Genomic DNA, 24,551 nt, shown 5'->3' with positions numbered 1-24,551 from the left:
ATGCTTTGAGTTTTTACTATGATGCAATACAGTCAGCGAGAAACCAAACTGTTTCGGAAATGCCCTGTAGTGGCAGTGCAATTTAAAACATGCTATTGTTCTCATACATTTAAATTAATAAGCAGTTGTTTCCATCATCATTTAATTCTCCATTCTCCCCTTTCTATCATCACTATCTATAGCATTTGTTGGTAAAAGCACTAATATGAAAACTGTGTTTTGATCTTTAATGAAGCATACATTTAAAGTTAAATTTCTCAAATGTTTACTGGACCACATTCTGAAATACTTTTGACATTATTTATAAGGAATACCTGTTGTTGTGAGGCTGTTGACAGATACAGTAAAGCGTACTGGGGTCGTATACTTCTGCTTCCGATTTGCCCTTTGTGCATTCTTCAAGTTCATCGGTGATCTGTGAAGCACATTTTATTTCTTTCTTAATCTGACCCGCTTCACTGGTTTCCTTGGAGACAGATCCTTGTTCTCCAGCCTCAGCATTATCTGTGGTTCCTGGTTCTTGCTTTACAGTGATTTCATGCTTAATTTGGCCGCTGGTCTGGACATCAGCTGCCTCAGCAGGAATTTGTTCTTGGTGTTTCTTCCTGAGTTGATTCTGTAACTCTTTCAGCGTCAGCTCCGAGGGCTTCTCTTCAACCTGCTTCTTCCTCAGACGGTTCTGCAACTCTTTCAAAGTTAACCCATCACTATCACTGTCAGACGTATCTTCCTCATCTTCTTCCTCATCGTGCTCTTTCGCACTTCTGCCTTTTCGAGCCGGCTGGCCTTTGCTGTCATTAGAACGGTTCTTTGGAGGTACATTTTTTATATCGGGCATACTATCTACACTGCCTTCAGAAGCAGTTTCGACGTCGGTAACATGGCAAGAAGCGGGCTCACTGAGGTCCTCAAGAGCTGCGGGAAGATTCTTCCGCCCTCTGCGCCTCACGGTGGTGAGAAATTCTTCCACCCGTTCAGTACGCTTGGGCTGCCGTCCACTACGGCGAGGAGCCAGGTTTTGCTGCTGAGGAGATGCTTGTTCAGCAATGTCCATGTCGGCATCCCCTAAGCCTTCTCGCTTTGCAATGGTAGTTCTACGAAAGCCCCATGTTTTCTTGAACTCCTTGCTGGTGGGTTTCACAGTTTTTTGTTCATCCTCATTGCTTTGTTCATCTTTCTCATCCGCAGCTAACAAAGGGAATGAATTGAGTCTTTTATAAGTATTGTATCACTTCCATAAGCAACAGCACACTGGGAGAAATAGGGAATACTGTGAGTATTCTCTGTCAAAATGCTTTTAAGGGCATAATATATATAGCCTCACTTCGCTTGTAGTGTATGAAGCCAAATATACCTTCTTATCCCATCATTAGAAATACATCCTCAACCTACAACAGTTCATTTAGTGACCGTTCAAAGTTACAATGGCACGGAAAAAAGTGACCATTTTTCACACTTACGACCGTTGCAGCATCCCCTTTTACACTCGGATGCTTGACAACTGGTTCATATTTATGACGGTTGCAGTGTCCCCAGGGGTCACGTGATCATCTTTTGCAACCTTCTGACAAGCAGTCAACGGGGAAGCCAGATTCACTTAACAACTGCAGTGATGCACTTGAACAAATGTGGCAAGTCGTAAAATGGGGCAAAACTCACTTGGCCAAATTCTCACTTAGCAACATAAATTCTGAGCTCAACTGTGGTCGTAGGTTGAGGACTACCTGTACCTCTTTGAAAAATTCAGCTACCTGACCCCATTCTTTATAAAAGGACAGAATTTGATTATTGGCGAGGGAGGGGTGTGCTACTTCTGATTCTTGATGCCTGTGCACACAACCTGAAGCCGCATCATCCTTATCAGCAAGGAAAGTGCAGTCACATTACCACGGTCATGACCTCCCGTTTAGACTACTGCAACGCTCTCTACATGGGGCTGCCCTTGAGGACCACCCAGAGGCTTCAACTGGTGCAGAATGCGGCCGCGCGAGTTGTGATGGGGGCCTCCCGATACTCCCATGTAACACCTCTACTCCGCGAGCTGCATTGGCTTCCGGTTGCCCTTCGGGTGAGATTCAAGGTGCTGGTGATGACCTATAAAGCCCTAAATGGCTTGGGTCCGGGATATTTGAGGGAACACCTCCTGCCAGCATCAAACTCCCTTTGTCCAGTGCGCTCACACAGGGAGGGTCTTCTCAGGGTGCTGCCGGTAAAAGATTGCCGGCGGATAACACCCAGGGGGAGGGCCTTCTCTGTGGGTGCGCCTGCCCTCTGGAACCAGCTGCCCGTGGAGCTCAGGACTGCCCCTGACCTTCGTTCATTCCGCCGGGACCCGAAGACCTGGCTCTTTGAGCTCTCCGGCCCAGGCTGAGAATTTTTAACTGAGGTTTTTAGTTAAGGGATAATTTAATCTTTTTAAATTGTTTTTTAACTTTTGTATTTTGTACTGTTTGATTTTAAATACCCTGTAAACCGCCCTGAGTCCTTCGGGAAAGGGCGGTATATAAATTTAATAAAATTAAATTAAATTAAATAGTCAGCATATGACTACAGCAGTTGACTGTCCTGGGAATAATGATCAAGACAATATGAAGGGAGAATGCCTGATGCTGTTGTATGACTATGTAAATTCAGAGGTAGAGTTAAACTCGTGTGTCCCCCTAGAACAGGGGTAGGCAACCTTGGCTCTTTCATGACTCGTGGACTTCAACTCCCAGAATTCCTGAGTCAGCCTGGCTGGCTCAGGAATTCTGGGAGTTGAAGTCCACGAGTCATGAAAGAGCCAAGGTTGCCTACCCCTGCCCTTGAAAGAATAGATGCTCCTAACTACTAGAATCCATCCCCTTGCGTTCATCAAAAGCTGCCAATGCAGTGATGGCATTTTGGCATTTGCAGCCTAAGCAAAAGAGTGGGAACAATGCTTAGCTCCTATTAAATTTTCTGCCCTAAATAAAATAATTTACCAAGAGAAGAACTTTCCATGTTAGACTGAGATTCCAATGTCACAGATTCCAAATTATCTTCTTCCATAGTACTGATATTTCTGTTCCAAAAAGCCACCTCTGAAAACAGATAAAAAGTAATGATAAGCATATGTGTATGTTTGCATGTGAGCACATGCCTTCAATTCATTGGTGACTCCTGGCAACTGCCTGGAGAAGTCCCTGTAGTTTTCTTGGCAAGATTTGAAATGTGCTTTGCCACCGCCTCCTTGCTAGGCCTGACTGGCCCAACATCATCCAGCTGACCATAAAGGTCATTCTGATATAGCCTCACTTATTAAATTTCATTTTAAACAGCAAATTAACTATGCAAGCATTTTAGTACCCGTTTCATCATGTCTGTTAGAAAGATCCTAATTCTTAAATAATTGGTCCATTATTAGAGCTTTGTGAATGCACTGTCATCAAATGTTCTGAAATATTTACAGCTTGTCTTTCCAGACAAGACCTGCATGAACAGGAGATAGGTTTCAGTAAGTATACTGCGAAAGAAACACACATAACAAAAACATATTCTTAGCACAACAAAGTCTTGCATCTGCATTCTCTCTCCTCTCACAATACTGAAGATGATTTAAACATAACTTGATAATTTGCAGCTTCCGGACATCCCCAAGGACCTCTCAAAGGTTCAGGCTTCACTGTTAATTTTCTAGTAAATATTTAGCAATGTATTTCCTTACGTTACCATCATTTCTGCTTTACCTAATATAGGCATAATAATTGCTCCTAGCAGAATTTTTTTCCCCCAAAATCATGATACCACACAATCAGATTTCAGATTCTTTTCTCCTTGTGACCCAGTTGTTTTCTGTTTTTCTTATCTGCAGAATACAAGGGATTGGCAACCTATGGCCTGTGTGATGAATGTGGTCCGTCACCCATGATTATCTAAATCACAGTTGCAAAAAGAAATATATTCCTCTGGCCTGCCAGCGAAGGAAAGAGTGCCACCACCTCCTCACGTGACCATTTTGGTGACAGCTTCATCTTGGCACAGGCAGAGCAATAAGCCATGTCCCCTGGAAATGGTGGTGGTAGCATGGTTTCTGGCCTACAGACAAGTCCTTTATCCTGGGATCAAGTCATAATGAAAGACATGACTGCCTTTGGAAGCAGATGGAAATCATTATGCTAACGGTAGTTTGATAATATCACAGGGCCTAATTTTGCATTAGCAGATCTAGGGTAGCAATGCTATGCATGAGTCCTACCCAAGATCTTGGAAAATGATTTCTGCCATATAATGCAGTAAGCCTAATAGTTTTTGATGCTGGAAGCACTAAATACTGGGACCAGAATGGCACATAATGTATCTTGTTCATGATTATGAGTTCGCGTACAACTTTTCTACAGCTTTCCACCCGACAATGCTAGGTTTTTTACCAATGCTCTCTCAGAAAACAGCTTTTCTCCTTTCAGCCTATATCGCTATCACATCAACAAAGCAGCATGCCACCCTTTCTCTCCCAATATGTCAATCATTTGTCCTCAGGTAGCCGCCTCCCCCAGTGAAATTTAAAATCTCCAATTGGATTTAATGTCACACGACAATTTCTGAAGAAAAAAGAAAGGCGTGGTACAGTATTATCACAACATGCAATTGACATTTTAACGAAAGGGTTTACCTTTGAAGGTGAAGAAAGGTTAACAGTACAGACGAATCCCGTCTCCACAATAAGCAAGAGAAACAGAAGAGTCTTCACTATCCTCTAAATGCTTTTTACCTGACACAGCATTAGAGGTTGCTGGAATTAGTTCTTCCTGTCCACTTAAGCCAAGGGAGGAATCGCAGGAGGGCAGAAGTAAATCAGAGTCATTCAGCATAATCCCAACAACAGATGCTATTCTGGAGAAGCCAGAAGAGTAATGGTCATCTGGACGCCATCCTGAAGACTCTGAAGCCAGCAATGCTCCGCTCGACACAGCTGCCTGTTACAGGAAAATTTATTTATAGTTTTCTTCATCTAAATTACTGCTTAAATTAGAAAACTATTAAAACTTTCATCAGTAAGTTTACTAGTTAATTTAAATACATTACAAGCAACATGGGATCTAATACATATCAAGCATTTTATTAGGCTACAACAGGGGTGTCAAACTGCCGGGACACTGGCCGGATGTGTCATGCCGAAACCCCGCCCACCCCATTGCCAGCAATGGAAAAAAAAGTCGTGATATGTCGTGAGACGTCACATGACATTGTGAGTTTGACACCCCTGGGCTACAAGAATCACCTAGTCTTTATCCTTTTATCACTATTTTACAGAAAAGCGACCACTAAGACCTCAAATACGTTTTTGGTCTTAAAAACAATACTGGCATAATTTATAGAACCAAAGCAAAGTATTACACATGAAATACACGTTCACTCTGTTCAGTAAATGATTCTCAGAATAATCTGTGTTCCTGGGGATTTGTAAGTTCTTTAATTACTGTTGGATTTCTTATTTCTAAACATTTCTTTATATGGCACCAGCTATCTACCTCTCTGCTCTCCCCAGCTATTATTAATGTAAATGTGGTTATTTCCAACTGACAAATCCCAGCCACCACAAAATCAAACATCTGAAAATTCTAACCCATTTCCCTTAAAGGGATGGCACAGGAAACGTTTTGCCATTGACTTTTGATATTCACAGAAAACTAGTCACATTTTAAACAATACCATGAACTTTTGTATCTTGGTACAATGACTACTGAACAACACCCTTAGTTATTACAATACTTTCCATTTATTTGTAATATTTTGTAGTTGCCATCTGGATACAATAAATTTTAACATTCTCTAAAATTATATTATATATATATTTCACAACTGGCTTATTATCCAGTAACTCATAGGGACATGTGAAATATCCTTTCTCGGTTAAAAAAGGCAAATTTCCCCTATTCATATAAATTGCTTTCACATTAAAATGTGCTGCATGATGAATAAATACAGATTAACACTCATCATGGAAGGCTAATCACCGACGGCTATCTAGATATTATGAAGGTTAAGTCAATAGAGAAAAGAGAAGATGCTCTTGCTAAACCTGAAACAACATTAAGGTACTGGATACCTTCACTAAACTGCCTTGTGGTCCACTGCTTGAAGCAGTAACTACATCCCAGGAATCAGAGGTTGATGTCTGAAGAGATTCTGAGCTTAAAGAGCTTCTTTCCACGACGCTGCTTTGTAATAACCTCTCAATCTCCCTGTTAAGAGTCTCCAACTCATCACACATCATGCAATTTTAAAAGATCTGCCAGAAGAAGAGGGAAAAATCGGCTAATCATTTCTTGTTCAATTCACACACACGCATGCACACACAAACCTTTAGTTATAAAAGTCTATCTGTGCTTTCACGAAGAGGTACCTTAAATATTATATACAATCCAGAAAGAATCAATGGAACTTAAGGCTATTTATGCTAAGAAACCTACTCGTATTTTACTTACATCCCCTATCATGCCTCAGTCTGAATAAAAACAGACATCACATCAAGAGCAGCTAGCAAACACTGACTCCTTTTTTGGAGCAACAAAGAAAAGAGGGTTCTGCCTTCATCTCTCCCACCAAAACTGGAATGCAAGAAAATAGGCCAAAACACTCCCGCACATAAAACCCTCCCCATTTCCCATCCTGTAACTCATTCCTTAAATATGTATTAAAAAAGAAAACAATTAACTCTGCATGGAGTAATGGGAGACAGATCCCGATTACCCATTCCTTGCGATCTCCCTTCCCCAACTGCTTCTGCTTGCGTTGTTAGGTCTGTGAAGCTCCTCTGAGGATAAGGACTACACCCATGTTTGAATCTAATTAATTCAGGTGGCATGGCAACCTTGTGGATTTCTGTTTTAATTAGTATTGTTAAGAAATCACACTTCAGCAACTCTAAAAGTAGATCTGAAAGAAGAGTCTTGTTGGTTGCCTTTAAAATAGCAGAAAATGGGGAAATTACTCCAGTTGAAATTAATTAATGTATTGCAAAAATAAATGTAGGTTCAGAAGTATTTCATTCATGTTATTTACATTTGTATCGCTACAGAAATACATGACACGGTACATTAATGCAGTAATGACTGAGTGACATTGCAGCTTTGAAATGTCAGTTATTTCAGCCAATTTTCACTCTAGAATGGATCTGCTTTTGAATTTGTCACACTAGCCAATGCTTTTAAAAAGGAGCCACTCATACTCTTAATGAACTGCAGTTTATGGCAGACAAACATTTTGATAATGGAACATTTAACATTTAGATAGTTACTTAAATATTTAATATTTTGGGGGACCAGACTAGAGGGGGGGATCAGCTATATGTACACAGCCAGTATTTTTTGCTGGAGGCTGAGAGAAAATTTGAATGTTTCTTTATTTTTCCGTTCATTATCCTGAGTCTATACTGCATGTTATAGTTCTTATATATCACCTGTCTCAAAATGGTGGGAAGCCATGGAAGGAATTGCTCTGTATACTCCCCCTTGATCTCATAAATGGTAGTTGATATGCCTTACTGAACTGAACCAATCATATTTGCCCCCAATTTTGCTAATTTAATACTAACACAAAAGCTATCCTTTTGTCACATATCATCATAAATCTAATATGCTTTAAATGCTAGAAATGTTGAATTAACTTGAAATATTATTTAATTACTATTATTTATGTCTACAAATATTTTTCCTGCAATATTTTTAAAACTACTACCAGCATATGTCATGAAGGGTAAATACTGCATCTTCAGCTTTAAGAAATCAGGACATGAGTATATTATTGGGAACATCTGGAAGAAGACAGCAGACTTGGCTGACCTGCATCCCCTTTTCTCTTCCATTTTGCAGCTGACAAGCAATAAAACGCTAGGGAGAATATGATGTCCTTGTGTTTTCTACATAGCCATGGATTAAAACTATACCCTTTATTGCAGGGGTTTTCCAACTTGGCCCTTTTGTGACTTGTGGACTTCAACTCCCAGAATCCCTCAGCCAGCATGCCTGGCTGAGGAATTCTGGGAGTTGAAGTCCACAAGTCACAAAAGGGCCAAGTTGGAAGACCCCTGCTTTACTGTATTTCTATTAACAATGTCTTCATTAAATGTAATTTCAAGATAATTATACTTAAATATACTTAAAATCTAAACTGTACTGTATTTAGTTAAGTGGAAAGACTGCACATACGGGTAGTCCTCGACTTACAACACTTCATTTAGTGACCCTTCAAAGTGACACTGAAAAAAGAGATGTATGACCGTTTTCACACTTACAACCATTGCAGCATCTCTATGGTCATATGATCAAAATTCAGACACTTGGCAACGGACTCATGTTTATGACGGTTGCCGGGTCTCAGGGTCATGTGATCCCCTTTTGCGAACTTTTGACAAGCAAAATCAAATGGGGAAGCCAGATTCACTCTACAACCATGTTACTATTAACAACTGTAGTGATTCACTTAACAACTGTGGCAAGGAAGATTGTAAAATGGGGCGAAACTCACTTAACAACTATCTTGCTTAGCCATAGAAATTTTGGGGTGTTATGGTGGTAAATCAAGGACTATCTGTACATTAAAAAATGTAACAGCTTTTTTTTTAGCCAAAAGGGGACCCTCTTTCTTATACTGTACCACAGCCTCATTTTAAAGCAAAATTATCTCAATTTTAATAATGCTTTCTAACATTGGAGAATAGAATAAAAGATGATTTTTGAGGCACATTTAAGTCCAAAACCTAAGCTAGGGTGCAATTATGTTTTTTATATAAAAACTATTATTTCTGAATCTTGATATGTGGCATTTTAGTGGAAGGTGTGCACAGCACACTAATTCTTCCTGATCCCAATGGAAAGATCTGGTGTTAAATTATAAATTAAAAAAATCACAATTTCTGGATATGCTAAACTACAAGTACCACAATTGATACCTAGAAACAATCCAAGGGAAGCCACTTGCTGTAAATAATGGACCAATATAAGAGTAATACTAAAAGTTACTTTAATCATAAAAAGAAGTCACTATGATTACAGGTTTTCACTAAATCCAGCAGCGTCTTATAATACTCTACATTTGATTGCAAATACCGTTAGCATGTATTTTATGTTGCCTGCCTATATTATATTAAGCAATGTGGCCTAAGTCTTTCAAAACAATTGTTTTTCCTGGTTTGCAACTATTAGAATACTTGTCATATAAACATTTCAACATTATTTAAAAATAAATACTGCAGCTGAGGTGAAATGGGGACTCGTGGTTCATACAAGGAGAACATAGTGACCAATGAAAATAAATGGTTTCCAAATTTCTAAGTATCTATGAAGAACCCAATATATTAATTCAAACCAGACTGAACAAGTCAAACAATGCAACTAACTCCCTTTGCCTATCTTTTCCTACTTATTCTGGTAGTGCAGTGGTTACAATGCGGTATTGCAGACTAACTCTGCCCACAGTCAGGACAATCCTGATAGGCTCAAGGTTGACTCGGCCTTCCATCGTTCCGAGTCGGTAAAATGAGGACCAGGATTGTTGGGGGGCAATAGGTTAACATTGTAAACAGCTCAGAGAGTGTTGCAAAGCTCTATGGGGAAGTATATAAGTGTGAGTGCTATTGCTAGGCTATTCTTTTCCACAGTAACAATAAACAAACATAGATCAATGTTTTTTTGGTTAGCCAAAGAGAGCCATGGTTAAATTGCCTTCTTACATTTCTCTCCCCCTCAAAATTTTGAAAAAGTTAAAGTTCCTCTCCAACTGGGAAAGCAAAAAGAAAATTTGGTAAAGTTTATTCAATGAATATATAAAGTATGTGGATATTAAAAATTAATTAATCTGGCTATTGGAATGCATCATGTAGGCAATGAAGGAGCCACCTTAAAAAAAATGGAAAGCTAGAAATAAGGGATTAAATGCAGACGTACCAAATGCAAAAGAATGAATATTTGTTGTACAGGGAATTCAAACCAAAAACCTTGCACCAAAAATGAAATTTTGTTAGTTTTGGTTACCAAGAGCAACGTAACTGAATGTAACACACAAAACCAGAATTAAACAATGAAAAGTGCAAGATGGCAGCCATATAAGATATAGATTGATTTAATAGAGAAATAAATAGAATTGAATAAAGTCCTATGATAGTCTAATATTTAATATTCTCTTAAAAATTGATACAGTACTACAACACCTCTAACAGAAACTACTCCAAGAAGCATACCTCAAAAACGACAGCATGGAAACAAACATGAGGAGAAAATGTCTCCAAACTCACAGATGGGAAACATTTTTATCAGAAGCAAGTAAAATGACAGACACTTTTCAGATTCCAACTTCTTTCTCGTGCATGTGAATTAGAAAAAAGATTTTCTTTTTTTTGCTGCTATTATCTGTACAAATTACACTATCTGATAAAGAGATGGAGAGCCCGCTGAGTTAGCCCAGATACTGAGCAGAATCAAGGTTGTACCTAAATCTTGACTTCATGGACTGGATTGGGCAGATACAACATGCCTCTTTTTCAATAAATTATCTCTCAACACTATTTTGAAAGTACATGGTCTGTATAGCATTAAGGCAGTATTTTATCTCTGTACAAAATATTTTTTAAAGCTGGCAAGAACAGGTGACAATTTTAGCGATGCTCCTCGGCATCAATGCAACTAATACAAATGCATGCAGAATCAGTTGGACAATATAAGCACCTCCACTGTAATTTAGCTCTCTGTAATATATTTATATTTAAATATTGAGAAATAAGACAGTATGATTGACCAGAAAAAAACTTGAAAATTGAAGTCCAGCTAAATCAAAACTAGAAGTGATGTAAAATAGTGCAGGAAATCACAATAAGAATAAAAAAAACCCAACCACATAGGTTCATGAAAAACTTTTAAAATTAACAAGCTTTTCGACCAAAATGGTCATGGTGTGAACATTTGAGTACTCCTTAAAACAGGGAGGGAGGAAAGACAGAATAGCATAGTTACCATATTTAAAGGTCACTGCTCGTTGAAGTCCTAAAGAAATGAAATCAATCTTAGAACAAACAAACATCAAATCAAAATTTTAAGTAAGGACAGATTATGCTCTAGCCTTTTAATAAAGCTTCCTTGATCTACACTGGTCTTTGGAACCATAAAAAGATAATCCACTTCTGAACTGTAACTGGTTTTGACTCTTCCTGTCTACTTTGTTCCACACAGTACTTCCTGCCAAAAACAAGCCAATAATAGTCATATTTATAATCCAAGCTTCTTTTTACAGACCCACTTTCTGGACAATTCCTTGTTCTTCTGGCATAGTATACCTTAACAGAAGGCAACACTTAGGTGAAATTATCTGGGCTCAGAAGCTTAACCTTATTAGGCCAAATCAGAATTTGGAGGAAAGACCATAGTAGAATACAACCACTGCAGTTTAAACAAACAAAAAAAACAAACAGATGGTGACCAACCAGCCTTACAAAGTTGCCAAGAAAACTGTGATCGTGTCCATGTAGGGGTCAAACTTGACTTAAAGGAGACTGAATGATTTCTCCTAAAATCCAGGGGTAGATAGATACTATTAGGGCAAGTGACAAATTTTAATAAATTAATAAACCTAAATTTTAATAAATTTAATAAACCTAAAAAGAAGGGGAGAGGGGATGTCAGAAACTGCCACCAAAAAAGTCTAGCAGCCATGTTTATTTATAGCCGCAAGAAGGAAGTTCCATAAACCTAGATTCATTGCTACCATATATCAGTTCATAATAAAAATTAACAATTTCAGACAATTATGGTTTATCTGGAAAGCATAGGAGGCTGTGAGACTTTTCTATTTTTGAATTCCAGCATTTTTCTAGAGTCCAGTTCCCACTGAGGTATTGTGTAAAACCTAAACATAACTACTAATTCTTATTTGGAAAATAAGAAACATGATACTTAAAGGAATTTTTTACAGACTAACCGTATAGGCATGTTTAGGTAATTTAGGAAGCATACATGTAAGAGTACACTTCATGCTCATTAAGTCCAGCATAATGGCTGAGCTTTCTACTCTTTCCACTCCCTTCTCTCTGGCCATAATTCTAACTTTATTTTCGTCTACCACTTTCAGTCTCCTTCTCTGTTTAATCTACCTATCCCTCTCCTTACTCTTCTTCCTTTCTTGTTTTAAATTTTCTACTAAAAAGAGGGAAGGGGAATTGTGTGAAAAAGAATAATTGGTAATCTTATCTGAGCCTCTATCTTTGCATTACAAACTAGGTGCCTTACGTTACAGGCAATTCTTATTTACATTATTAATTCAAATAGTAGTAGCTTAACATTTTGTGGTGGCCGGTTTTTTTGGAGGGGAGAGTGCAACCTCTAAGTGTGAGTTTGTTGTTGTTGTTAGCTGTGAAGTTGTGTCCGACCCATCGCGACCCCATGGACAACGTTCCTCCAGGCCTTCCTGTCCTCTACCATCTTCTGGAGTCCATTTAAACTCACGCCTACTGCTTCAGGGACTCCATCCAGCCACCTCATTCTCTGTCGTCCCCTTCTTCTCTTGCCGTCAATCTTTCCCAGCATGAGGCTCTTCTCCACTGAGTCCTTCCTTCTCATTAGGTGGCCAAAGTATTTGAGTTTTAGCTTCAGGATCTGGCCTTCTAAAGAGCAGTCAGGGTGGATCTCCTCTAGGACTGACCAGTTTGATCGCATTGCAGTCCAAGGGACTCACAGGAGTCTTCTCCAGCACCACAGTTCAGAGGCTTCAATTCTTTGGCACTCAGCCTTTTTTATGGTCCAGCTTTCACAGCCATACATTGCAACTGGGAAGACCACAGCCTTGACTAAACATACTTTTGTTGACAGGGTGATGTCTCTGCTTTTTAGTGTGCTGTCTAGATTTGCCATGGCTTTCCTCCTGAGGAGCAAGCATCTTTTAATTTCTTGGCTACAGTCCCCATCTGCAGTGATCTTGGAGCCCAGGAAAATAAAATCTGTCACTACCTCCATTTCTTCCCCATCTATTTGTCAGGAATTGAGAGGGCCGGATGCCATGATCTTGGTTTTCTTAATGTTTAGTTTCAACCCAAGTTTTGCACTCTCCTCCTTCACCCGCAACAACCTCTTTAGTTGTTCTTCACTTTCTGCCATTAGAGTGGTATCATCTGCATATCTTAGGTTATACTGATATAAATAAAAGTGTATAAGTAAGTGTAAGCACCATTTACTGGGAGAAAAATCTCTAAGTTGGGTATTATATTAATTTGGATGTGTTATATATATTTTCTGCCTCGTTTTTTCTACAAGTGTGGGTAGAAGGAAGATTATTTTAAATTTTTATTTCTCAGTAGCTACATTTCAACTGGCTGTTTACAGGTACAGGCATAATTGGAGAAAGTTCAGTCAAGCCTCTATTTCAAACTAGAGTTCAAAACAATTATCAGGCTGGAAGGACAGCCAACTAAGTGAGCTACAGATTTTGAAGTCCCGTGGTTCCTACTAATTGGCAATGCTTCCTGGGACCAGTCCAAAACAAGGCACGTGTCCTTTTCCCTGCCAGTTCAGAGTTACATCACTATTCCAGAATTATTAAACCTGCCTAGTAGAAAATTACAACAGATAGAGCTCCAGCTTCAAGAAGTTTACCCAATCTCACTGCATGAACAGTGATAGAGATCAGATTCTGTGGATTAAGCAAAGTTGGACCAAACAAAAAAAAAATATCACATAAATTCTCTGCCATGCAACAGGATTGTCCACACATTAAATAATGAAAGCTACATCACTGTAGCTGGCCCAGAGAAGCAACACCACAGAACTAGAAATCAGCAGTATACCTTCATTTAAAAGTTAAAAAAACCTCCACTCTTCTGAGGACAATAACGTCCACATTTTGGACAAGGAATAAAAATGATCTGAGAGAGGTGTGAAAGAATCCATTTATGCCAAAGTGGGAAATTCTTCCCTCAACAGAGGTTAAGTCCTCAGACACAATATGTCCCCCATTTTTTATGCTGCTCTTGCATCCGTCCCCAGGAAGATTAAGACCACCTCACAGGCTCACTAGGAAGACCACCCTTAAAGGATTTAGGAGTTGGAGCATTTATATCAAACGGAGTCTCTGCCTAGGCACCCAAGGAGCCTATCCAGATTAGGTGAGATATGAAATTTCCGTGGTGGACATTTATGGGGTTCACCTAACCAACTTCCTCAAATTGAAGAAGTTATTTAGGTAAGCAGCAAACCGTTTCAAGCCAACAAAAAAAGAAGTCCAGCTGCATCCACTTCCAGTCTCTTTCCAAGAATTGACCATCGGCAATCTCTCTTTATCATATTAAAAATGACCACTGACCCATTTTTATTAGAAAGTAAATAGATCAAGATCAAATTAAGCAATCAATGATTTGTCTTGCAGAACATCATCTTCTGCTGTACAGTTAGTCCTTGACTTACAACCACAAGTGAGTCCAATATTTCTATTGCTAAGCAAGACAGTTTCTAAGTGAGTTGTGCCTCATTTTATGAGCTTTTTTCTGTAGTTGTTTAGAGAAACATTCCTATTCTCAAATGAATCCGGCTTCCCCCACTGACCTTGCATGTCTGAAGCTAGCTGGGAAGGTTACAAATGGTGATCCTAGGACAGTGCAAGTGTCATAAAAACGTGCTAAGTGTCCAGATTTTGATCACGTGACTATGAGGATGCTGCAATGGTCATAAATGTGAACAACAGTCATAAGTCACTTTTTTCTCTGCTGTTGTAACTTCGAATAGTCACGAAATAAATGGCTTTAAGTTGAGAACAATGTCCACTGCTTAATTGAAAATGAGAATACGGTATATTTGTCCAGCATAGGGATAGTAATGGAGGGTGATTTGCTTTTATGGAGTATTTTAAAGAACAAATAGTGTGTGAGAAACTCGCATACATTTTGTGGAGGAACAGCAAGATCCACCCAAACACATAACAAGGGAAGTACTAATTCAGTAAGGTTCTATCAGTAAAGTGGGTCCCCCGCCCCCCCACTTCCGTTCAATCATGTCTGATTCTCAGAGACTACCTGCAGTTTTCTTGGCAAGATTTTCCACAGGTGGTTTGCCACTGCCTACTTCCTAGGCCAGAGGTAGGCAACCTTGGCTCTTTTATGACTCGTGGACTTCAACTCCCAGAATTCCTGAGCCAGCCATGCTGAGGGGAAAGAGAGAGGTTTCCAAGCTGAGCCATGCTGGCTCAGGAATTCTGGGAGTTGAAGTCCACGAGTCATAAAAAGAGCCAAGGTTGCCTACCCGTGGCCTAGGCTGAAATAAACTAGCCCAAGGTCACCAGCTGGTTTTGTGCCCTAGGCAGGAGCAGGACTCATGTCTAGTCTGATTTCTTTATAATTTTTATTTATTTAGTTTCTATCTTGCCCTTATTATTTTTATAAATAACATGAGATGGTAAATATATTCAATACTCCTTCCTCCTCCTATTTTCCCCACTACAGCAATCCTGTGAGATGGTTTGGACTGAGAGAGAACCGGATTGGTCCAAAGTCCCTGAACTGGCTTTCATGCCTAAGGCGGGACATAGTTTCCTGGTTTCTATCCTGATGCCTTAACCACTAGACCAAATTAGTTCTCCAGTAAAGTGTACAAGGAAGCAAAGTCTCGATAAAGTATATACTCAATGCCCTTCTGAATTTTGGGGGCCAACTCCCACAAGCCCAAACCAGTATGACCAATATTAAGTAACCGTAATGCAAAATATATGGAAGGGAGGGAAAAAATATATGGAAGGGTAGTACATTGGACTTAAATGACCGACAATCGTTAAAAGCCAAGATCCAGACCATATTATTATAAAATTTTAAAGTGAATCTCCTAATATAGAATTTAACTTCTTAATCAATTGAATTAACTTACTTTTAGCAAGTTTTTTTTAAAAAGCTGGATTCATACAACATGTATTGCCTGAACATAGTTGGTAAGTTTGTAGCTCATTATTGTGTGAACCCAGGAAACAAGGATCACTGAAAACTTATAAAGAAGCATATAATGAATACAGTCAATATACCACTCTTACTTAACAACACAGATCTAGGCTTTTCCTTACTCTCACCCTCCCCCCCCCCATATGTTGACGAATTAATTTAAATCTATTTCTGGTCAGTAGGTGAATCAAGGAAATTGGTATACTCCATTTTTAAGAGGCTGCTTAATTACCATCTGATCTTAAATAATCTGACGAAAGAGATTGTTAACAGTGGTATTTTTCACAATGTTTCATACATAAGATGACTAACAAAGAAGAAATATTAAAACGTGAAGAACGTAACATTTTGGCTTTATTTTCTTTAGCTACCCTGATGGTAGAAATGTCCACTGAAAAATCTGAGGGGCACAAATCTGCAAAGCTTGGCATGAGTTATCGATGAGACATATGCAGTACTAATTTCCAGACTAAGGCTTTCTACAATTAAAGCATCTAGTCCATATAGCTAGATCATTTATTTGCAATATTGCTAAATTGTCACATTTGTATTTCAATGAATAATGAATAAACGGCACTGATGATGTTACCGAGTTTGAGCAATGAAACATCTGCAAGAAAACAACCAAGCTCAGACAGCACAAAGGACCACTCAATGAATTATCAGCTAAAACTATTCTAGACTTTTTGTCAAGCTGAAGATTTATGATTCTTAAAATACACTATGTATCCTATATATACTACTTGGCAATTACCTTCAATAGTTCAATTCAATTACATAACCGGGCCCGAAGGTTTGTTTTTTTTAAAGGTTCAGTCAGTCCTGGTACTCTTTAATATAGTTGTTTCTTTGAGATAATGTACAGGTCATGCAGTTCTTTTATTCACAATAATATGTACCACAAGAGATAATTTCTCATTTCAAATCCAGAGAATGGACCTAGTCCATTCTCTGTATGAATAGAAAAGCACTTCTATAGAGAAGCTCAACAGATTTTTATTTTCATATTTTTATTTTCATATTCTGTTGTAGCTTACCCATGCCCAATTACTGTCCTGAAGCTTCAATAACAATATTTAGAGGAATAGAACATTGTAAAAGTTTATTCGCTCTCTGGATCCAATTCTTGCCATGAATATGTTTATAAATCATCCAAACAAAATGCCTAATCTTATTTAAAAGAAACCTTCAATCATTTTAATGTGATTCTGCAGACAAAGAGGAAAGGGAGAGTAACTTCTTTATGTTACTTGAGTGGACATGTTTTATGCAATGTAATTGTTCAGATTTAAGAATTGTGCATCATCACATATAAATTTTTAATTTTATTAATTAAAGGAAAGAGATTATGTGAAATCTGTACATAGTCTGCAGAAAGAATAGTAATTGCTTTGGTATTTATTTGAGTGAAAAAAGTTTATACCTATTTAGAAATGTTTTAATGGCAGGATTCATTTCATTTCAATTATACTCCAACCATGTCAAATACATGCTTGTTGACTCATAAACCACAATGTTAAGTAAGTCTGTGCATACAATATTTGTTTCTCTTCTGTTAAACTGCAACCATCTTCATATTTCATCATTTTTCTGAGAATATCACATTTTTCTGCTGGATTGTTAAACTATAGTGTTTACCAACAAAAGTATCTGAGAACCAGCAATTAAACTACAAAAAGGCAATAAATATTAGTATATAAATAGAGCTAGCGCTAATAAGGATATTACTCATTTCTATTATTACGACAGAGCTAAATGAATGACAGAATTTGGATGAAAGGAAAGAAATCAGTACATATTAAATACTTTATGTAATAATGATTAATTTCAAAACTATGTATGAAACATAAAAGTTGAGATTTTATATAACTACCATTTATTAGAGTATCAATTACCCAATTAAATGTCTTCTGTAACACTTTGGAATAATTTCTAAGCTAAAGTTTCAAAATGTGGAAAATCTGCTGTGTTATGAAACTCTGTTTTCATACTGACCCATCATACCATATCATGGTGCCAAGGACAACAAATGTCAAATGGAAACAAGTATGTTACAAAAGGAAAAGCCAAAGGCAGATGAGATTTTATGCAAGTAATAACATTTTGGAATTCATAAATCTTCAACAAACATGCCATTTTCCTAAACCCCAATATTAGTATATTTTGAGGAAGAGTTAAGCAAGTAAATTCTGATCTTTAATGTCTCAGTAAAAATAGTTCCTCATAGTAGCAGAGCAGTAACTCAAACAATTATCTACACTGCTATATCAGAGGATATACTAGAGCAATCGAATCAGGTATTTAACACTATAAAATAATATAGGTTTAATGTTATTAAAATATTGTTGCCTAATTTAAAAGGGTGTAATTTTGAAAACACTGTATGTAAAACACTTATTCACATACTGTATTTACATTTATTTCAAGGTAAAGTACAGCTTTAAAGTACTAGCAAGAAGTCCAGTGAATATGAAATCATCAATTCTCTATTTTACATAAAAATAGCCAGAGCAATCCTAAACAGGAATGGGTATAAGGGAGGCAATGGGACAGAGGAATCCAAAGCATCCTATTTCCCCCTTAGCTCCCTAAATCAGGTCAGAACTGGCTACTGCAGTCTGTTATAGACAACTATATTTTAAGGTTATTGTATGAGCAGCTGGTTGGCTTCCAAGCTTCAAGACATATTCAAAGTGCTAGTGATCACCTAGAAAGCTCTATATATCATGCTACCAACCTACCTATATCTATGTGTGTGATAGGAAAAAAGGGGGGCTGCCTTGCTAAGCATGATTCCTCCATACAGTTCAAGAAAGGAATAAGATATCCTCAAATGACCTTCTCATATATACTATCCTTATATGCATGCCTGGCTCCAGCCTTCCTTTCATTCTTGAAGGTCCTTAAAACTGTTTTATTTCAGCAAACTTATAGTGGCCATCTGAGTACAATACTGTTAGTTATTCTAAAAGTAACGTTATTATGGATTGGGCTATTATACTGTCTTCCTTCCTAGAATCTTTTTGATGGGGTGGTTTACAATTATTGCAAAATAAATAAATCATGAAAAGACTAACAATCCTTCCTAAATCTTTCTAAGAGATAACATTGCTTATGAACTTTCAAACTGAGACAAAGAAAATGCTAGTGTTCTATAACTGCCAAACAAGTATAAATGCCATATTTTTCTTTCATGTCTAATACTGAGCTACATCCAGTCATGGTGAACATTTTATTATCCACATATATTACAGCTAAAGTCTATATTGTCTTTGCAAAATAATAGCAATCACAGATTAAATAATTCAATCTTTAATTAATCTATGAGATTCCTGAGAAATTTATCCATAAACATAATTGGGAAGCTTAGAACAAAAATTAACTGTTCTAAATATTACTAATATGGTATTTGCTAATATGCAAAAAGATAATTCTAGGCATTTACAGATGCCAATATATCAGTTATATTAAGAAAGTGTGGATGAAAGTATCAGAATCCTGAAGTTTGGTATGCAAAATTTGCCCCCGAAGTATGTGGCCTTCAATACAAGTGTAATATTCCTATGTATTTTTATTTAAAGATTTAAAGAATAATTTATTAGTTGCACAAGTATAAAAAAAATATTTGTACTTCCTAAGGGAGAGAATGTTTTAATTCCCAAATTGCATTAGGAACAGTCAAATCTGTTTTGTTATTTTAAGAGACCAGAACTATTAATTCCTGGAAATAGGACAAAATTGTCTTTCTCTGGCTTAGAGAATTCTGCAAAATACAATGCAGACTGTTGGTACAAAAAGATATTTAATCATTAATGAAATTATTTGTGCTGAAGAGTAGATCAATAAAGGATTTCAGTATTAAAGAAGCAATTCACACGTTTTCCCCCATTTTCCTACACACTGAATATATATTTCCACACACTTTATAAGGTTCTTTTTAATATTATAATACCTTCATCAATCCCTAAATACACAGAAAAGAAATACTGAAAAGAAACCACTTAAGCTATGTTCATTTTCAATCTCCTTCCTCAAAAATTAATTACCGGGTGAGTAGATGAAAACACAGTTTAGCTCTTAAAAAATAGGCTTCACCCAGCAGCTAGCAAAAGGAAACAAAGCAGGTGTTATCGGGAGGGAGTTATTGATGTCAAGCAAGTCTCATGGGTTTAACAAGAATTACATGAAAGATCAAGAAAATGTAGTCATTCCTACAGCTAGTTTCTTGACAGTGCAATCCTACACATGCACTGCCAGATTGTATAAATCTCATTAAATCTGTAGCTGCTGAACTGAGAGCACAGAATTAATTTGACATCTCCATTTACCAACAAAAGCTTATTTGGACCATACGCTATTTCTTAACGCCATCTCTCTTTGGGGATGACAGAGTAAACTTTTATCTAGAAGGGAGAGCTACATCGCAGAACTGTCCTATTTGGGATGCAAAATCTGAGGCAACCACTAGAGCAGGGGTCTTCAAACTTGGCCCTATTGTGGACTTCCAACTCCCAGAATTCCTCAGCCGGGCACGCCTTTTTCATAAAAGGGCCAGGTTTGAAGACCCCTGCGCAAGAGGGCAGCGTTGGGATACAGAACAGGGGGAAGCACTCTGCTGCCCTCTGGTGGCTGTCTGCATGTTTGCAGCTCAAAGGAGGGTAGCTCGAAAGGCCTAAACTTCAACTCCCAGAATTCCTCAGCCAAGCATGCTGGCTGAGGAATTCTGGGAGTTGGAAGTCCACAAGTCACAAAAGGGCCAAGTTTGAAGACCCCTGGCCTAAAGAAAAATGAAACTCTTTCGCTTGCAGGACTTCCTCCAGACTGAAGGGGTTCTGAGCAGGCGGATTTAGACAATTGCGAGGCCAAAGCATGTCCAAAAACACACAAGAGCCGCACCCACCCACCCCGTGCAAAACCCCACCAGGCTCAACAAGCAAAAAGGGGCGCTTACGTCCCTTGCTTTTAATCCGGGGCTCCTCAAAATTCGGTTTATTGTGTCGAAGCCCCGAATAATTCGAGGCTACACCAGTGCTACGAATAATACACAAAGCCGACGACGACCCCCCCCCTTTGGGATAGTCCCATCGATCCTTCGGGAGGTGGGGGTCAACACTGACCATGTTGGAGAGCCTGGTTTTAACAACCCCCCACCCCCGCGTTAAAAAAAAAAATATTTATTTAAACGCTTCAGCCTTCCGCCACCCCCGATGTGAGGAGAAAAACGCGAGTCCCGATCCCTCCTTTCCGCCCTCCGCCGGCACCAAAAGGGGAGAAGGAAAAAAAAAAGAAGGTCGGAGCCAACGACGGTCGGCTCGGGCGAGGCGGGGCCTCCCTTCGCGCTCACCTTCCCCGCCAGGCCTGCGAAGCCGCCCTCCTCGTCCCGTCCAGGAGAAGCGAGGCCGAGAGCGATAGCCGCGTCGCTCGCCCGGGCCGAGGACGACGATGGAGGCGCCGGCCGGAGAAAGGCGCCGCCACGTCACGAAAACCCTTTGACGTTAAGCCATTGTGGGGTCACCGCCGAGGCCGCTTCCCGCTAGGCCGCAGCGCGTCGGCGGGGACGAGGGAAGCGGGAGAGCCACTCCTGCCCCGCCGCCTCCCCGCTCGCTCCTCCCTTTTCCTAGCAGGCCCGACGCGCCGGGCTCGCCCGCGTGCCTCACTCACCGGAGAGGAGGGGAATGGGCCGCGCAGAGACGCTGACGGGGGGGGGGGGGAAACCGGGGGTCGCTGCCTCTCCTCGGCCTCGCCGCCTCAGCTGAGATCGGCGGCCGCCACCGCCGCCATTTCCTCCTCCTCCTCCTCCTCTCCTCCGTCTCGAGCTCGCTCTCGGCAGCGCCGGGCGGGGGACTTGTTGCTCCGCCCGCGCTGAGGCGGCTGAGGAACCCGTCGCCAAAATGGCCGCCGCCCGATGAGGCGGAGAGGGCTCGCGGGCGACGCCGAAGGGGTGACCGCTCTCTCCCGCTCCCGCGGGCCGACACACTGGCACTTGGGAGGACTGTTCGGCGCGAACCATAGAGATGAGCTCCTTTCCTTAATGGGTGGGGGGGGGGAAGAAAGGGAGGCGCGGCCGAGGAGGGAATAAAAAGAAAGGAGCGCGAGCTCCGCCGAGTGACGAGGCGCCCCTTGTGGTTGGGGAAGGAAGCGCTCCTGGGAGGCGCGGGAAGAGCCGCGCGTAACGTAGATGCGCTTGAATCCCCAAATCAAATCCCTGCTCTAAAAGATAAACGACGCGCTACGAAGCAAGTCAGTGGCAGTCGAGTTCTGTTTCTGATGTCTTGGGAAGAATATAAAAGTGCCTGGTAAGGGCAGAGAATGTGGAAGCTGCTGGTGCAATAGAGCAGTGTTTCCCAACCGTAGGAACTTGAAGATGCGTGGACTTCAACTTCACCCAGGGGGAGGGCCTTCTCTGTGGGTGCGCCTGCCCTCTGCAACCAGCTGCCCGTGAAGCTTAGGACTGCCCCTGATTTTCGTTCGTTCCGCCGGGACCTGAAGACCTGGCTCTTTGAGCTTTCCGGCCAGGACTGAGGATTTTTAATTTTTTTAACTTATTGTAATTGGGTTTTTAATCAGAGTTATAGGGGTTTTAGATTTTAATTAAGGAAAATTTAATCTATTTTAATTGCTATTAATTTTTGTATTGTAATGTTGTTTTAATTGCCTTGTGAACCGCCCTGGGTCCTACGGGAGAAGGGCGGTATATAGGTTTAATAAATATAAATATATAAATATTCTCTAGCTTTTCTTCAGATCCTATAAATCAGATCAGGAATGTTTACATGTACTGAACTTGGCCTGTCGAGCAAGCCAGTTTGCTATAGGCTAGAAACCAGAAGATTGAGTTCTAGTCCCACCTTAAGCACAAAACCAGCTGGGTAACCTTGGGTCAATCAACTCTCTCAGCCCTTGGATAAAAGCAATCACAAACCGCTTTTTAAATGTTGCCAAGAAAACTGCAAGGAGTTGTCCAGGCAGTCCCCAGAAATCAATATTGACTCAAAGTGTACGCATGACATATTCACACAAAACACACACCCATACCACATATGGCCTGCAGAGTTTCCAACAACCACTAGAAGGCAACAAATTACAGTACTCTAGGTCACTCTAGGTCAGGGGTAGATAACCTTGGCTCTTTTAGGACACATGGACTTCAACTCCCAGAATTCCTGAGCCAGCATCTAGTGGTTTAGAGTTTTGCAACCCAAGTACGGGAGATTTAAGCAAACCTATTCAAGATAGCCTGAAAGATGCTTTTTTACCAAAGGCAACTGGATTTTCTGTGTTTTTTTGTCTTGGGAGACATTTTGCTTCTCATCCAAGAAGCACTTTCAGCTGAGAACTGAAGATGCTTCTTGGATGAGGAGTGAAATGTCTTCAAGAGAAAAAAAACACAGAAAGTCCATTTGCCTTTTGGAAAAAGCACCTTTGCGACAACCATGATCTAGATCAGGGGTCTTCGAACTTGGCCCTTTTATCACTTGTAGACTTCAACTCCCAGAGTTCCTAAGCCAGGCACACAGGCTGAGGAATTCTGGGAGTTGAAGTCCACAAGTCATAAAAAGACCAGTTGACTGAGTGTGGAAAGTCAGCCCCCCCCCCAGAGAAAGAAATATTAAAAGGGGAGAATATTATATTTCCTCAAAGAATCTTAAAGAGGCAGAAAAGCATGCCCAGTTTTTTGTTTGTTTTTTTCTTAATAGCCCCAAGTCTCCCTCCCCCAAGCAGAAACCATCTCTGTAGAACTGCAGATGTAAATAATCCATTCAGGAAGGTTGAAACTAGAAGATTAAGAAGACAAAGACACCTAAAATCTACATACCCTACCCAAACTCTAAGACAGGACATTAGGATTAACCCATAGATACCAAAGGGATACACTCAGACTCAGGTCAAAATACAGGACAGAAGAAATACACAGCTTCAAACAGGAAGAGGAAACAACTCAAGAGCCCCAGAGGGTATAAAACCCCACTCCCTACATGTGCTCTCTCTCTTTTTTTCCAGAGCCATCTTCCTGTCTGGCTCTCCTCTTCAATAAACTGCAACCTTCTTTCTAAAGCAGTCACCATGCTGCTTATTCCCGGCTCGGACTGGACCCTGGTGAAGACTTTTCCTTCAACATGAGAATCTCCATAAACATTTGCTCAAGATAGGCTAAAACCAGGCAATTTCTATTTTACTTAGCATTTTCTAGCCCCATCTTCCATTCCGAGGTGAGAGTACCCTAGTGCCCAAGCTACCCTTGGCCCTTGCGGGATAAGCAACCATTAAATTTCAGAATTAGTGGATAATGCCAGAATAAAAAAATAAATAAATTTCATTTACACGTGATACAGAGAGGCCAGGGCAAATCTTAAAAGAGGCATTAGGATGGCGAAACAGCAATATAAACACAAGGTGGAGAACCACTTAGTAGACAACAATCCGAGGCAAGTGTGGCAGGGACTGCAGCATTTAACCAACTACAAGGGCAGTACGAGGAGCATGGTTAACACCGATGCCTCGTTGGCTGAGGAGCTGAATATCTTCTTTGCTCGCTACGAGGTAAAAAGACCAGATCCCATAGCCTCTGCTGGCTGGCCTTCTGATTTTCAGCAACTCACCCTATCTGAAGACCAAGTGAGAACTGTATTGA

At 39.9% G+C, this 24,551-nt stretch overlaps 1 protein-coding gene and 1 long non-coding RNA gene across 5 annotated transcripts in view; both read right to left on the bottom strand.

Moving 5' to 3' along the window:
* DIDO1 (death inducer-obliterator 1) overlaps positions 1-21,796 on the bottom strand; it is a 68,650-nt gene extending 46,854 nt beyond the window's left edge. For 2 of the 4 annotated variants that reach the window (XM_083360814.1, XM_083360815.1), the window contains exons 1-4: positions 21,581-21,796; positions 4,730-4,934; positions 2,964-3,062; positions 315-1,188 (exon numbers count right to left, since the gene is read on the bottom strand). In XM_083360814.1, coding sequence (XP_083216940.1) covers positions 315-1,188; positions 2,964-3,062; positions 4,730-4,829 — 1,073 coding nt within the window. In that variant the 5' untranslated portion in view covers positions 4,830-4,934; positions 21,581-21,796. Of the gene's footprint in view, positions 1-314; positions 1,189-2,963; positions 3,063-4,630; positions 4,935-21,580 lie in introns of those variants that run through there. The other 2 variants (XM_083360817.1, XM_083360816.1) reach the window with 2 other exon arrangements.
* The window catches only part of LOC310639380, a 472,331-nt gene that overhangs the window by 375,863 nt on the left and 71,917 nt on the right, over positions 1-24,551 (bottom strand). The window lies entirely within an intron of this gene.

The sequence above is a fragment of the Vipera ursinii genome (assembly GCF_947247035.1).
Source record: "Vipera ursinii genome assembly, chromosome: 3".
In the NCBI taxonomy this organism is placed as follows: domain Eukaryota; kingdom Metazoa; phylum Chordata; class Lepidosauria; order Squamata; family Viperidae; genus Vipera; species Vipera ursinii.
Note: the sequence above shows the minus strand (reverse complement) of the source record. Positions and strands in the feature narration are given on the sequence as shown.